The sequence below is a fragment of the Daphnia carinata genome, unplaced genomic scaffold (assembly GCF_022539665.2).
Source record: "Daphnia carinata strain CSIRO-1 unplaced genomic scaffold, CSIRO_AGI_Dcar_HiC_V3 NW_026452947.1, whole genome shotgun sequence".
NCBI classification, from domain to species: Eukaryota; Metazoa; Arthropoda; class Branchiopoda; order Diplostraca; family Daphniidae; genus Daphnia; species Daphnia carinata.
This window is the reverse complement of record NW_026712473.1, coordinates 10,095-26,263: the sequence shown is the minus strand read 5'-3', so window position 1 is coordinate 26,263 and position 16,169 is coordinate 10,095. Positions and strand designations below refer to the sequence as shown.

At 38.0% G+C, this 16,169-nt stretch overlaps 1 protein-coding gene across 1 annotated transcript; it reads left to right on the top strand.

Annotated features, from left to right (window-relative positions):
• Positions 1-2,097: 2,097 nt before the first annotated feature.
• On the top strand, positions 2,098-7,626 carry LOC130690968 (uncharacterized). Its single transcript, XM_057513856.1, has one exon. The coding sequence runs from the start codon at positions 2,098-2,100 to the stop codon at positions 7,624-7,626; it is 5,529 nt and encodes a 1,842-aa protein (XP_057369839.1).
• Positions 7,627-16,169: the final 8,543 nt, after the last annotated feature.

Sequence of the window (16,169 nt, the reverse complement as noted above, 5' to 3'; positions counted from 1 at the left end):
AATCAAATGTACTTGTAATTGTAGTGAATTATGTGTGTAAAATTCTAATGATTTCATTAAACACAGTCATTTTCGCATTGAAATCGTAAAAATTAATAAAATTCGTCAAAAACAGGTTGCCGATTCAAAGTTAGTAAGCATAGCCAAATACCGAATGTTTGAAGAACCAAGGTTTATCATGTTTTATTAAACGCCAGCTGGTTAATAAAATTCGTCAAAAACAGGTTGCCGAATCAAAGTTAGTAAGCATAGCCAAATACCGAATGTTCGAAGAACCAAGGTTTATCATGTTTTACTAAACGCCAGCTGGTGGTGAGTTTTTACATTGGTTGTTCGCCAAACGCGATGGTTACCAGTCCAATATCCTTAACTATTTAAATCAAATGTACTTGTAATTGTAGTGAATTATGTGTGTAAAATTCTAATGATTTCATTAAACACAGTCATTTTCGCATTGAAATCGTAAAAATTAATAAAATTCGCCATAAACAGGTTGCCGAATCAAAGTGTTGTGGATTCCGAACATGACAACAACTACGGGGTTTCCAGATTTGGAAGACCCCTCAGAAGACCTGCTATTATTAATGTTTAGTTTATGTTATTTTTCTGTATGCCACCAGAGGCGCTGTTTACCATAGCCTTCTTGGTGGCCGATATCGGCAATGGCCGATTCTTCTCTAATTTCCCATTTGCCCCGAGCAGACGTCTCTGTAGTAAGTTGAGTCAAATTGAATAAAGTGTCAGTGAAATCATTTTCTCCCTAACCAACGTGTAATCTAAGGTATTAAGTTTAAGTTTATCTAATAAAAGCTTTCCCCTTAGATTAGATTCGTAGCATGGTCCTTCGAACCAATTTGATTTGACGAAATCGTAAACTTAGTCGTTTTGGCTGCTTAAGCACTACACTCACACACGTGTTCAGCAAGAAACACGTGTTAAGGAAATTTTTGAGCCACTATCTTAAACTAGTGTAAGGGTTTAAGTCTTTCTTTTACGTTACTAACCAACCATTTCATTCCCCACAGTCAATTTTCAAGAAATCTTGCAATGAATAGGGAGTACGGGCCACTCACTTGGGCTGATACCCAAAAGTTTAACGTAAATTAAGTTTAGAATTTCATACAATCACCCGTTACTAACTTTTCTCAATAGTACCTAAGTAAGATTCAAAGACTAGGATACTTTCATGCGCAAGTTAAATTTGGGGAACGTCCAGCACCTCTTCATTCCTGTCCTACTAGAGAATACCAACCTCTCCCACCTGGTGTTACCATAGATGACAAACTAAATCACTATGAAAAGGGATTCTTCGCCGTAGCAATCAGATATCTGCCCAGACTTGATGCCATCGGAGTTACAAACATCCAGTCAAACACCGATAGAATCAGATATCTGGAATCGTTAAAACCACCACATCTACGGCAGCAAGAACCAGTAGTTCCAGAGGAAAAGATTTATCCGGACATCCGCCTTCCATCAGGACCCTTGGTGCATCCTAAGCAAGAGTTTGGTCCAAAGTTTCATCTAGTGCCCACCAGAAGACATCACCCGTCGCGATTTCCTACGCCTCCTAGACCAACGTACCCTATACGGCAGGTCAGAAACGTTGTTGTTGCCAACTTCTTTTCTGACAAAGCTCGGGTACCAGAGGAGAAGAAAGAAAAAGTAAAAATACAAATTGAAGATCACGAAGAGGGCCAAGTGGTAACATTGAAGAAAAGGGAACCTGAAGGCGAGTACGTGCTCCAAATTTTAGAAGGGGACTACTGAAGAGATACGAGAAAGAAGAGGGAACTACTTGAAGTCAATTAAGAATTCTTTTGCTTCATGTTTTAATTTTGACTATTGTATAATCAAGAAGAATTTTTGTGTTAAAAGAAAGGACAGCTAGCTTTTAGTAAGAGTGGAGGAAGTTTTTATAACTACTCCTTTTGTTGTGTAACTCGTGCGAAATCGCAAAAATACATTCCTTTCGTTTTCCCATCCTAAATCCATTTTCGTGTCGCTTTCTCAGAAAGTAAAAACGCCTTGGGATATCCCACAATAATTGTTTTTCAGAATCATTTTTTTCAGATAGCCTTGTAACTCAGCAACAAGATGGCCACCAAGAGATTAAACCAAGCAGCTATGGTAATGACCATCGACATTTTAGAGAAAGAGCTGCACAAGGACCTGAAAAATTATGACGAAGCATGTGATGAAGAAAGATTGCAAGAAGCCGAAATATCTTTTGAGCTGGCCGACGACAGAATGAAGAGACTCATAACCAACTATCAGTCACTCATCCCACTATTAGAAGCTGAAGCGCAAGAGAAATATCTTCAACAACATGAAGAATTCGTCAACCGATTTCACAAGATGAGCATCGACTGGAGGAGGAGGAGACCAGCTGAGAGCAGACGAAGCCCTCAACAACGAGAACCCATACTTCAAGTCGCTGCGCAGAATGAAGAGGAGACATCTCCAACTACGAAAATGGCACCTGCAACAAATGCACTAACTTTACAGCCAACTCCAAACGTTATGAATATATCACACCTGCTACCCAGGATAGAAATTAGCAAATTTGATGGTGACCTGAGCAAGTGGAGAGATTGGTGGGCGATCTTTCGAACACTAATCCACGAAAACCAAACCATGAGGCCCATTGAAAAATTTAGCAGGCTAAAATTACACATAACGGAGGAAGCTGCTGGTGCGGTTTCGTATTTGGACCTGACGGAAGACAATTACAACAAGGCAATAGACATTCTAAACGGGAAATACAACAAACCGAGATCGGTAAAAGCTGACCATTACATTGCAATCACAGAACTAAAAAAAGTAGAACGACAAGAAGACTACAAGGCCTTACGACAACTACACGACAAGGCAATGGGTCACGCTTTAAACCTCGGTAACCTGGAGCAGTCTACAGCGCAAAACGAAGCAATTATGGAGATCATCACAAGAAAATTGCCAATGGAATTAATGTCAAGATGGCACGGAAAAACCAAACAGTCACAGAAGACATTGAAAGATCTCTTTAATTTCATTGACTCCATAGCTGAAGACTGGGAATACGTCTATTCCACAGAGAGACACGAGAAGAAGAAAACGAAACCAGAGGCACCAGAAAAACCACAACGAGTTACATTCGCAACAACGCCAACGGCAGCTGAGTTAGCAGTCACAGGGACTGCAACTGAATACCCAAGACATCCAAAGTACCGGAAACAAATGAACTTGGAAAAAAGAAAATGCTTATTTTGTAACGATAAACACCCCCCGACCAAATGTGATGTCACACTAGAGAAGAAAATTGAGCAAGTCAAAAAAGAAAAAAGGTGTTGGAAGTGCCTTGGACAAAATCATACGGTGAAAGAGTGTTGGAGTATAAGCAAGTGCTACAAATGCGGAAAAGATCACCACACGGCCATCTGCAACAGGGCAGTAAATCCGAAATCGGTGACGGCAACAGTAGCTGCGTCTCCAATGTTAAAGGTAGCAGATGACGCTCCTCTTTCAATAGAAGCACGCCTATTTGGTGGCGTATACGTCCAAACGGCAACAGTAATAGTGGAAGGCCCGAAAGGATGGCTGAAAGCTATTGCTTATATCGATCAAGGATCGAATGCAACCTTAATTCGAAGCGAACTCGCTCAAACTCTAGGATTACAAGAAGTCGGGAAAATCAATCTGAAGCTGCAAGCAGTGGGACACATGCATCCAGAAAAAGAACGAAGCGTAAGGAAGCTGCGACTTCGAGGGCTCATCCCACAAGCCGAAGAGATTGAATTGGAAGCGATCGAGCAGCCCGAAATCGGGAAGGTTGCTGGATCAAAAAAGACAGAATTTGTCAGCGAACTCTGGAGTCAAGGATACCAACTCGCAGATGACAGAATTCTAAGCGGAAGAGCAGGACCGTGCCAAATCGACGTCTTGATCGGAGCGAATCAAGTCTGGAAGGTTCTTGGCTCAAAACAGATCGTCTCGAAAACGGGTATTCGAGCGATAGAAAGCAAATTTGGATGGTTGTTACTTGGGCAAGATGAGACAGTTACGACATCGTCTAACACGGCAATCGGCTTTCTCTTAAAAGCCAAACAAGGAACACCAGAAAATTTGAAAGCAGAAATAGACCCGAAAACTGACGAAATAGATTTCGCCAGATGGTGGAAGCTGGAAAGCTTGGATCCACTAGAAAAAATTCCACTATCCATACAGTGGAAATCCTATTCAGACACCATCGTTCAAGATGAAGATGGACATTACGTAGCACCACTCCCATGGAACGAGAACAAGATACGTCTGAGCAAGAATGAAACCATGGCAGAGGGTCAAGCAAAGGCGCTTATTAGAAGAATGGACAGAGATAAAGAAATGAAGACTTCTTATGAAGCCGAATTCGAAAAACTAAAAGTTTCTAAATTCATTTCAAGAGCAGATACATCTTTTGGTGGTATCTACACTATCCTGCCCCATCATCCGGTTGTAAGAAGAGACAAAACAACCAGCAGAGTCAGGCCTGTTTTCAACGGTTCGGCAAAACCGAAAACAGGTTTCAGCGCCAACGACTGCCTAGAAGAAGGCCCCAATCTAAACCCGGACATTCTCGACGTGATGTTACTGTTTAGGCTCAACCCAATCGCCTGGACAGCTGATATCAGACAAGCCTTCCTCATGGTGAAGCTACTGAAAGAAGACGCGGAAGCGCTACGATTCTACCTAGAAGACGAAGACGTCCCAGGATCGCTGCAACTATACAAATGGAACAGGCTTCCATTCGGACTCACATGTAGCCCGGCAGTGCTAAGGACAGTCTTAAAGAAACACTTGGAGTCCTATGAAGGCGAGCTAGCGGAAAGCAGTCAACAAATCCTACGCCACCTATATGTAGATGACTATTTGTCAAATGCGTCTACATTAGAAGAAACAATGGCCGTAATCGGAACTGTTCTAAAGCTTTTTGCAGACGCAAAAATGGACCTAAGAAAATGGGTGACAAACAACAGTGAGCTGCGAAGATATCTACTAAAACAAAATTTAACAGAAGACTCAGCCAATTCACACTCGTGTCTGAATCTAGACCCGCAGAAAGTGCTTGGTGTAAGGTGGAATACAAGCACGGATTGCTTTTATTTCAAGTCGGATGTGATAGTAGACGCAGCTACAAAAGTGAAAATTTTAACGAAGAGATCCTTCGCCAAAATTTCAACCAAATTGTTCGACCCACTTGGATTAATTGGACCCGTCACACTACAATTCAAGCTTTTATTTCAAGAATTGTGGCAAATCAAGATTGGATGGGACGATGAAGTACCCAAAGAGACGGAGATCCAGTTCAGAGATATAGTAGAAGACCTCAAATCAATTGAGAAAATACAAGTGCCAAGAATGATTTCTTTGGCACCAAACAAACACATGCAAGAGTTGCACATATTTTGTGACGCTTCTACAAAGGCATATGGTGCAGTGGCTTACGCGAAATCGCAATATCCAAATTTCGTCCGCCTAATTTGTTGCAAGACAAGAGCAGCGCCACTTCCGAAGAATGAAGTATCGCTACCGAGACTAGAATTGCTTAGTGCCGAGCTCGGTAGCGTATTAGCTGAAAGAATTGTCAATGCAATTGACAAGGTCCAATGGAAAGTGCATCTTTGGACAGACTCAATGGCAACGTTAGGGTGGATAAAAGGTGAGCCAACCCGTTGGAAGCTATTTGTCAGAAACCGAGTTGAGGCAATTAGAAAAAGGTCCAACCCAGAACAATGGAGACACTGCCCTGGGAAAGACAATCCAGCAGACTACGCATCAAGAGGAACCACTGTCAAGAAACTGATTGCGGCTTCTTTTTGGTGGGGAGGTCCGTCCTGGCTGATTTACAACGAAAAAGAATGGCCGCAACAAGGAAACCTGACATCAGAAGAAATACAGTCGATGGAGATTGAGGCAAGATCCAAGAAAAGAATCGAAAGTCTTGCAGTTAGCAGCACACTGGATTGGTTCGACGTATTAGCAGCAAGAGCAAGCAGTTATCTGCGGTTTTTACGAACAATTGCCTGGATGTTTAGGCTTTTCAGAAAGGAGTCGCTCGGTAAAGCAATTGAAACGGTCAGAGGAAAGGAAATACCATGCCTTTCTGTCCGCGAAATCGCCACCGCCGAAAACTTTATTTTGAAGTTTATTCAAAAAAGGGCATTTCCAGAAATCTACGAATCACTTCAAGATGGAAAGCCGCTTGGCAACATGCTATGCAACCTAGAAACCCTAAGACCTATTTGGGATGCGCAAGACAAACTAATTCGAGTGACTGGACGAGTTGGTCCAGCTCTAAAGGAACTGCTGATAGACCCGCCGATTCTTCTCCCAGCAAGCGAGAAGATTGTGGACATGATGATCCAGTATCATCATGTCAAACGGAAACATGCCGGTGTCCAAAACACTCTGACGTTCTTACGAAATCGGTTTTGGATAATTCGTGCCCGCCAACGGATAAAAAGTGTAATCAAACAGTGCGTGAAGTGTCAAAAGGTGCAATCGCGTCCCTTCAACGAAGAAACAGCTTCAATGCCCTTGGATCGTACCAAGAGAGCACAACCCTTTGAAGTTATCGGGATTGACTACTTCGGACCGATGTATGTCTTAGAAGAAGTCATCCTAATAGAAAAGGACAGTGAAGGGAACGATGTCGAGAAAACTCGTATAGGAGAGAAAAAAGTGCATGCGTGTTTGTTTACTTGTGCCGTCACAAGAGCTGTGCACTTGGAGCTCGTGACCGACTTAACCGCCCAGACTTTCATGCACGCGTTGAGAAGAATGATGTCACGTAGAGAGGATTGCAAAATCATCTACAGTGACAACGCGTCAACATTCACATGTGCGGCAAAACTGATATCAGAAGATCCTACCCTAGCTAACTGGTTGTCAAGCAAGGGTATTACATGGAAGTTCTCCCCCAGTCTAGCTCCATGGTGGGGCGGGTTTTGGGAGAGAATGGTGCGCTCCGTGAAAGAACCATTAAGGAAAGTGCTGGGGAAAATGAAAGTGAGCTACGACCAGCTTCATACTATTTTGGTCGAAATCGAAGCTATCGTGAACTCACGTCCTCTCACTTATGTGTCTGGAGACGCACAATCGTTTGAAGTGTTATCTCCGCAAAAACTGCTGACTGGAAGGCAACCTGGTGCCACAACAGAGTCACCCGACTCTACGAAAATGAGCCGAGACGAACTTATCGAATTGGATAAGAAAAGGAGCGAGCACGCGCTGACATGGTGGAGGCTTTGGCAAGACTCGTACCTGTCCGACCTCAAGCGATTTTACTGTCGCAAGGGCAAGGGTACGAGAATTCCACGTGTTGGCGAAGTCGTCTTACTAAAAGAGCCTAACATCAAGCGAGTTTCATGGCCGACGGCCATTGTTACTGAACTTGTTCCTGGCTACGACGGCAAAGTAAGAGCTGTTACCCTACGGCTACGATCGGGAAAGGAAACCACCCGAGGCATCCAGACTGTCTATCCTCTCGAAGTACAGGCCGATATCGACACACCAGTCGACGAAGCTGAAGTTGGCGTAAAGGAGAAAACTACTTCCAAGAAGAAGAAGAAGAATCCACTCCGCAAGAAGAAATCGGAATCGCAATAGGGAGCTGGCGATTCCGGCGGGGAGGATGTTGTGGATTCCGAACATGACAACAACTACGGGGTTTCCAGATTTGGAAGACCCCTCAGTGAAGTTAATAAAATACGTCAAAAACAGGTTGCCGAATCAAAGTTAGTAAGCATAGCCAAATACCGAATGTTCGAAGAACCAAGGTTTATCATGTTTTACTAAACGCCAGCTGGTGGTGAGTTTTTACATTGGTTGTTCGCCAAACGCGATGGTTACCAGTCCAATATCCTTAACTATTTAAATCAAATGTACTTGTAATTGTAGTGAATTATGTGTGTAAAATTCTAATGATTTCATTAAACACAGTCATTTTCGCATTGAAATCGTAAAAATTAATAAAATACGTCAAAAACAGGTTGCCGAATCAAAGTTAGTAAGCATAGCCAAATACCGAATGTTCGAAGAACCAAGGTTTATCATGTTTTACTAAACGCCAGCTGGTGGTGAGTTTTTACATTGGTTGTTCGCCAAACGCGATGGTTACCAGTCCAATATCCTTAACTATTTAAATCAAATGTACTTGTAATTGTAGTGAATTATGTGTGTAAAATTCTAATGATTTCATTAAACACAGTCATTTTCGCATTGAAATCGTAAAAATTAATAAAATACGTCAAAAACAGGTTGCCGAATCAAAGTTAGTAAGCATAGCCAAATACCGAATGTTCGAAGAACCAAGGTTTATCATGTTTTACTAAACGCCAGCTGGTGGTGAGTTTTTACATTGGTTGTTCGCCAAACGCGATGGTTACCAGTCCAATATCCTTAACTATTTAAATCAAATGTACTTGTAATTGTAGTGAATTATGTGTGTAAAATTCTAATGATTTCATTAAACACAGTCATTTTCGCATTGAAATCGTAAAAATTAATAAAATACGTCAAAAACAGGTTGCCGAATCAAAGTTAGTAAGCATAGCCAAATACCGAATGTTCGAAGAACCAAGGTTTATCATGTTTTACTAAACGCCAGCTGGTGGTGAGTTTTTACATTGGTTGTTCGCCAAACGCGATGGTTACCAGTCCAATATCCTTAACTATTTAAATCAAATGTACTTGTAATTGTAGTGAATTATGTGTGTAAAATTCTAATGATTTCATTAAACACAGTCATTTTCGCATTGAAATCGTAAAAATTAATAAAATCCGTCAAAAACAGGTTGCCGAATCAAAGTTAGTAAGCATAGCCAAATACCGAATGTTCGAAGAACCAAGGTTTATCATGTTTTACTAAACGCAAGCTGGTGGTGTGTTTTTACATTGGTTGTTCGCCAAACGCGATGGTTACCAGTCCAATATCCTTAACTATTTAAATCAAATGTACTTGTAATTGTAGTGAATTATGTGTGTAAAATTCTAATGATTTCATTAAACACAGTCATTTTCGCATTGAAATCGTAAAAATTAATAAAATACGTCAAAAACAGGTTGCCGAATCAAAGTTAGTAAGCATAGCCAAATACCGAATGTTCGAAGAACCAAGGTTTATCATGTTTTACTAAACGCCAGCTGGTGGTGAGTTTTTACATTGGTTGTTCGCCAAACGCGATGGTTACCAGTCCAATATCCTTAACTATTTAAATCAAATGTACTTGTAATTGTAGTGAATTATGTGTGTAAAATTCTAATGATTTCATTAAACACAGTCATTTTCGCATTGAAATCGTAAAAATTAATAAAATACGTCAAAAACAGGTTGCCGAATCAAAGTTAGTAAGCATAGCCAAATACCGAATGTTCGAAGAACCAAGGTTTATCATGTTTTACTAAACGCCAGCTGGTGGTGAGTTTTTACATTGGTTGTTCGCCAAACGCGATGGTTACCAGTCCAATATCCTTAACTATTTAAATCAAATGTACTTGTAATTGTAGTGAATTATGTGTGTAAAATTCTAATGATTTCATTAAACACAGTCATTTTCGCATTGAAATCGTAAAAATTAATAAAATACGTCAAAAACAGGTTGCCGAATCAAAGTTAGTAAGCATAGCCAAATACCGAATGTTCGAAGAACCAAGGTTTATCATGTTTTACTAAACGCCAGCTGGTGGTGAGTTTTTACATTGGTTGTTCGCCAAACGCGATGGTTACCAGTCCAATATCCTTAACTATTTAAATCAAATGTACTTGTAATTGTAGTGAATTATGTGTGTAAAATTCTAATGATTTCATTAAACACAGTCATTTTCGCATTGAAATCGTAAAAATTAATAAAATACGTCAAAAACAGGTTGCCGAATCAAAGTTAGTAAGCATAGCCAAATACCGAATGTTCGAAGAACCAAGGTTTATCATGTTTTACTAAACGCCAGCTGGTGGTGAGTTTTTACATTGGTTGTTCGCCAAACGCGATGGTTACCAGTCCAATATCCTTAACTATTTAAATCAAATGTACTTGTAATTGTAGTGAATTATGTGTGTAAAATTCTAATGATTTCATTAAACACAGTCATTTTCGCATTGAAATCGTAAAAATTAATAAAATACGTCAAAAACAGGTTGCCGAATCAAAGTTAGTAAGCATAGCCAAATACCGAATGTTCGAAGAACCAAGGTTTATCATGTTTTACTAAACGCCAGCTGGTGGTGAGTTTTTACATTGGTTGTTCGCCAAACGCGATGGTTACCAGTCCAATATCCTTAACTATTTAAATCAAATGTACTTGTAATTGTAGTGAATTATGTGTGTAAAATTCTAATGATTTCATTAAACACAGTCATTTTCGCATTGAAATCGTAAAAATTAATAAAATACGTCAAAAACAGGTTGCCGAATCAAAGTTAGTAAGCATAGCCAAATACCGAATGTTCGAAGAACCAAGGTTTATCATGTTTTACTAAACGCCAGCTGGTGGTGAGTTTTTACATTGGTTGTTCGCCAAACGCGATGGTTACCAGTCCAATATCCTTAACTATTTAAATCAAATGTACTTGTAATTGTAGTGAATTATGTGTGTAAAATTCTAATGATTTCATTAAACACAGTCATTTTCGCATTGAAATCGTAAAAATTAATAAAATACGTCAAAAACAGGTTGCCGAATCAAAGTTAGTAAGCATAGCCAAATACCGAATGTTCGAAGAACCAAGGTTTATCATGTTTTACTAAACGCCAGCTGGTGGTGAGTTTTTACATTGGTTGTTCGCCAAACGCGATGGTTACCAGTCCAATATCCTTAACTATTTAAATCAAATGTACTTGTAATTGTAGTGAATTATGTGTGTAAAATTCTAATGATTTCATTAAACACAGTCATTTTCGCATTGAAATCGTAAAAATTAATAAAATACGTCAAAAACAGGTTGCCGAATCAAAGTTAGTAAGCATAGCCAAATACCGAATGTTCGAAGAACCAAGGTTTATCATGTTTTACTAAACGCCAGCTGGTGGTGAGTTTTTACATTGGTTGTTCGCCAAACGCGATGGTTACCAGTCCAATATCCTTAACTATTTAAATCAAATGTACTTGTAATTGTAGTGAATTATGTGTGTAAAATTCTAATGATTTCATTAAACACAGTCATTTTCGCATTGAAATCGTAAAAATTAATAAAATACGTCAAAAACAGGTTGCCGAATCAAAGTTAGTAAGCATAGCCAAATACCGAATGTTCGAAGAACCAAGGTTTATCATGTTTTACTAAACGCCAGCTGGTGGTGAGTTTTTACATTGGTTGTTCGCCAAACGCGATGGTTACCAGTCCAATATCCTTAACTATTTAAATCAAATGTACTTGTAATTGTAGTGAATTATGTGTGTAAAATTCTAATGATTTCATTAAACACAGTCATTTTCGCATTGAAATCGTAAAAATTAATAAAATACGTCAAAAACAGGTTGCCGAATCAAAGTTAGTAAGCATAGCCAAATACCGAATGTTCGAAGAACCAAGGTTTATCATGTTTTACTAAACGCCAGCTGGTGGTGAGTTTTTACATTGGTTGTTCGCCAAACGCGATGGTTACCAGTCCAATATCCTTAACTATTTAAATCAAATGTACTTGTAATTGTAGTGAATTATGTGTGTAAAATTCTAATGATTTCATTAAACACAGTCATTTTCGCATTGAAATCGTAAAAATTAATAAAATACGTCAAAAACAGGTTGCCGAATCAAAGTTAGTAAGCATAGCCAAATACCGAATGTTCGAAGAACCAAGGTTTATCATGTTTTACTAAACGCCAGCTGGTGGTGAGTTTTTACATTGGTTGTTCGCCAAACGCGATGGTTACCAGTCCAATATCCTTAACTATTTAAATCAAATGTACTTGTAATTGTAGTGAATTATGTGTGTAAAATTCTAATGATTTCATTAAACACAGTCATTTTCGCATTGAAATCGTAAAAATTAATAAAATACGTCAAAAACAGGTTGCCGAATCAAAGTTAGTAAGCATAGCCAAATACCGAATGTTCGAAGAACCAAGGTTTATCATGTTTTACTAAACGCCAGCTGGTGGTGAGTTTTTACATTGGTTGTTCGCCAAACGCGATGGTTACCAGTCCAATATCCTTAACTATTTAAATCAAATGTACTTGTAATTGTAGTGAATTATGTGTGTAAAATTCTAATGATTTCATTAAACACAGTCATTTTCGCATTGAAATCGTAAAAATTAATAAAATACGTCAAAAACAGGTTGCCGAATCAAAGTTAGTAAGCATAGCCAAATACCGAATGTTCGAAGAACCAAGGTTTATCATGTTTTACTAAACGCCAGCTGGTGGTGAGTTTTTACATTGGTTGTTCGCCAAACGCGATGGTTACCAGTCCAATATCCTTAACTATTTAAATCAAATGTACTTGTAATTGTAGTGAATTATGTGTGTAAAATTCTAATGATTTCATTAAACACAGTCATTTTCGCATTGAAATCGTAAAAATTAATAAAATACGTCAAAAACAGGTTGCCGAATCAAAGTTAGTAAGCATAGCCAAATACCGAATGTTCGAAGAACCAAGGTTTATCATGTTTTACTAAACGCCAGCTGGTGGTGAGTTTTTACATTGGTTGTTCGCCAAACGCGATGGTTACCAGTCCAATATCCTTAACTATTTAAATCAAATGTACTTGTAATTGTAGTGAATTATGTGTGTAAAATTCTAATGATTTCATTAAACACAGTCATTTTCGCATTGAAATCGTAAAAATTAATAAAATACGTCAAAAACAGGTTGCCGAATCAAAGTTAGTAAGCATAGCCAAATACCGAATGTTCGAAGAACCAAGGTTTATCATGTTTTACTAAACGCCAGCTGGTGGTGAGTTTTTACATTGGTTGTTCGCCAAACGCGATGGTTACCAGTCCAATATCCTTAACTATTTAAATCAAATGTACTTGTAATTGTAGTGAATTATGTGTGTAAAATTCTAATGATTTCATTAAACACAGTCATTTTCGCATTGAAATCGTAAAAATTAATAAAATACGTCAAAAACAGGTTGCCGAATCAAAGTTAGTAAGCATAGCCAAATACCGAATGTTCGAAGAACCAAGGTTTATCATGTTTTACTAAACGCCAGCTGGTGGTGAGTTTTTACATTGGTTGTTCGCCAAACGCGATGGTTACCAGTCCAATATCCTTAACTATTTAAATCAAATGTACTTGTAATTGTAGTGAATTATGTGTGTAAAATTCTAATGATTTCATTAAACACAGTCATTTTCGCATTGAAATCGTAAAAATTAATAAAATACGTCAAAAACAGGTTGCCGAATCAAAGTTAGTAAGCATAGCCAAATACCGAATGTTCGAAGAACCAAGGTTTATCATGTTTTACTAAACGCCAGCTGGTGGTGAGTTTTTACATTGGTTGTTCGCCAAACGCGATGGTTACCAGTCCAATATCCTTAACTATTTAAATCAAATGTACTTGTAATTGTAGTGAATTATGTGTGTAAAATTCTAATGATTTCATTAAACACAGTCATTTTCGCATTGAAATCGTAAAAATTAATAAAATACGTCAAAAACAGGTTGCCGAATCAAAGTTAGTAAGCATAGCCAAATACCGAATGTTCGAAGAACCAAGGTTTATCATGTTTTACTAAACGCCAGCTGGTGGTGAGTTTTTACATTGGTTGTTCGCCAAACGCGATGGTTACCAGTCCAATATCCTTAACTATTTAAATCAAATGTACTTGTAATTGTAGTGAATTATGTGTGTAAAATTCTAATGATTTCATTAAACACAGTCATTTTCGCATTGAAATCGTAAAAATTAATAAAATACGTCAAAAACAGGTTGCCGAATCAAAGTTAGTAAGCATAGCCAAATACCGAATGTTCGAAGAACCAAGGTTTATCATGTTTTACTAAACGCCAGCTGGTGGTGAGTTTTTACATTGGTTGTTCGCCAAACGCGATGGTTACCAGTCCAATATCCTTAACTATTTAAATCAAATGTACTTGTAATTGTAGTGAATTATGTGTGTAAAATTCTAATGATTTCATTAAACACAGTCATTTTCGCATTGAAATCGTAAAAATTAATAAAATACGTCAAAAACAGGTTGCCGAATCAAAGTTAGTAAGCATAGCCAAATACCGAATGTTCGAAGAACCAAGGTTTATCATGTTTTACTAAACGCCAGCTGGTGGTGAGTTTTTACATTGGTTGTTCGCCAAACGCGATGGTTACCAGTCCAATATCCTTAACTATTTAAATCAAATGTACTTGTAATTGTAGTGAATTATGTGTGTAAAATTCTAATGATTTCATTAAACACAGTCATTTTCGCATTGAAATCGTAAAAATTAATAAAATACGTCAAAAACAGGTTGCCGAATCAAAGTTAGTAAGCATAGCCAAATACCGAATGTTCGAAGAACCAAGGTTTATCATGTTTTACTAAACGACAGCTGGTGGTGAGTTTTTACATTGGTTGTTCGCCAAACGCGATGGTTACCAGTCCAATATCCTTAACTATTTAAATCAAATGTACTTGTAATTGTAGTGAATTATGTGTGTAAAATTCTAATGATTTCATTAAACACAGTCATTTTCGCATTGAAATCGTAAAAATTAATAAAATACGTCAAAAACAGGTTGCCGAATCAAAGTTAGTAAGCATAGCCAAATACCGAATGTTCGAAGAACCAAGGTTTATCATGTTTTACTAAACGCCAGCTGGTGGTGAGTTTTTTACATTGGTTGTTCGCCAAACGCGATGGTTACCAGTCCAATATCCTTAACTATTTAAATCAAATGTACTTGTAATTGTAGTGAATTATGTGTGTAAAATTCTAATGATTTCATTAAACACAGTCATTTTCGCATTGAAATCGTAAAAATTAATAAAATACGTCAAAAACAGGTTGCCGAATCAAAGTTAGTAAGCATAGCCAAATACCGAATGTTCGAAGAACCAAGGTTTATCATGTTTTACTAAACGCCAGCTGGTGGTGAGTTTTTACATTGGTTGTTCGCCAAACGCGATGGTTACCAGTCCAATATCCTTAACTATTTAAATCAAATGTACTTGTAATTGTAGTGAATTATGTGTGTAAAATTCTAATGATTTCATTAAACACAGTCATTTTCGCATTGAAATCGTAAAAATTAATAAAATACGTCAAAAACAGGTTGCCGAATCAAAGTTAGTAAGCATAGCCAAATACCGAATGTTCGAAGAACCAAGGTTTATCATGTTTTACTAAACGCCAGCTGGTGGTGAGTTTTTACATTGGTTGTTCGCCAAACGCGATGGTTACCAGTCCAATATCCTTAACTATTTAAATCAAATGTACTTGTAATTGTAGTGAATTATGTGTGTAAAATTCTAATGATTTCATTAAACACAGTCATTTTCGCATTGAAATCGTAAAAATTAATAAAATACGTCAAAAACAGGTTGCCGAATCAAAGTTAGTAAGCATAGCCAAATACCGAATGTTCGAAGAACCAAGGTTTATCATGTTTTACTAAACGCCAGCTGGTGGTGAGTTTTTACATTGGTTGTTCGCCAAACGCGATGGTTACCAGTCCAATATCCTTAACTATTTAAATCAAATGTACTTGTAATTGTAGTGAATTATGTGTGTAAAATTCTAATGATTTCATTAAACACAGTCATTTTCGCATTGAAATCGTAAAAATTAATAAAATACGTCAAAAACAGGTTGCCGAATCAAAGTTAGTAAGCATAGCCAAATACCGAATGTTCGAAGAACCAAGGTTTATCATGTTTTACTAAACGCCAGCTGGTGGTGAGTTTTTACATTGGTTGTTCGCCAAACGCGATGGTTACCAGTCCAATATCCTTAACTATTTAAATCAAATGTACTTGTAATTGTAGTGAATTATGTGTGTAAAATTCTAATGATTTCATTAAACACAGTCATTTTCGCATTGAAATCGTAAAATTAATAAAATACGTCAAAAACAGGTTGCCGAATCAAAGTTAGTAAGCATAGCCAAATACCGAATGTTCGAAGAACCAAGGTTTATCATGTTTTACTAAACGCCAGCTGGTGGTGAGTTTTTACATTGGTTGTTCGCCAAACGCG

Bases quoted from the DNA above. Each gene is read 5' to 3' on its own strand.
- LOC130690968 (XM_057513856.1), top strand. From the start codon at position 2,098: ATGGCCACCAAGAGATTAAACCAAGCAGCTATGGTAATGACCATCGAC.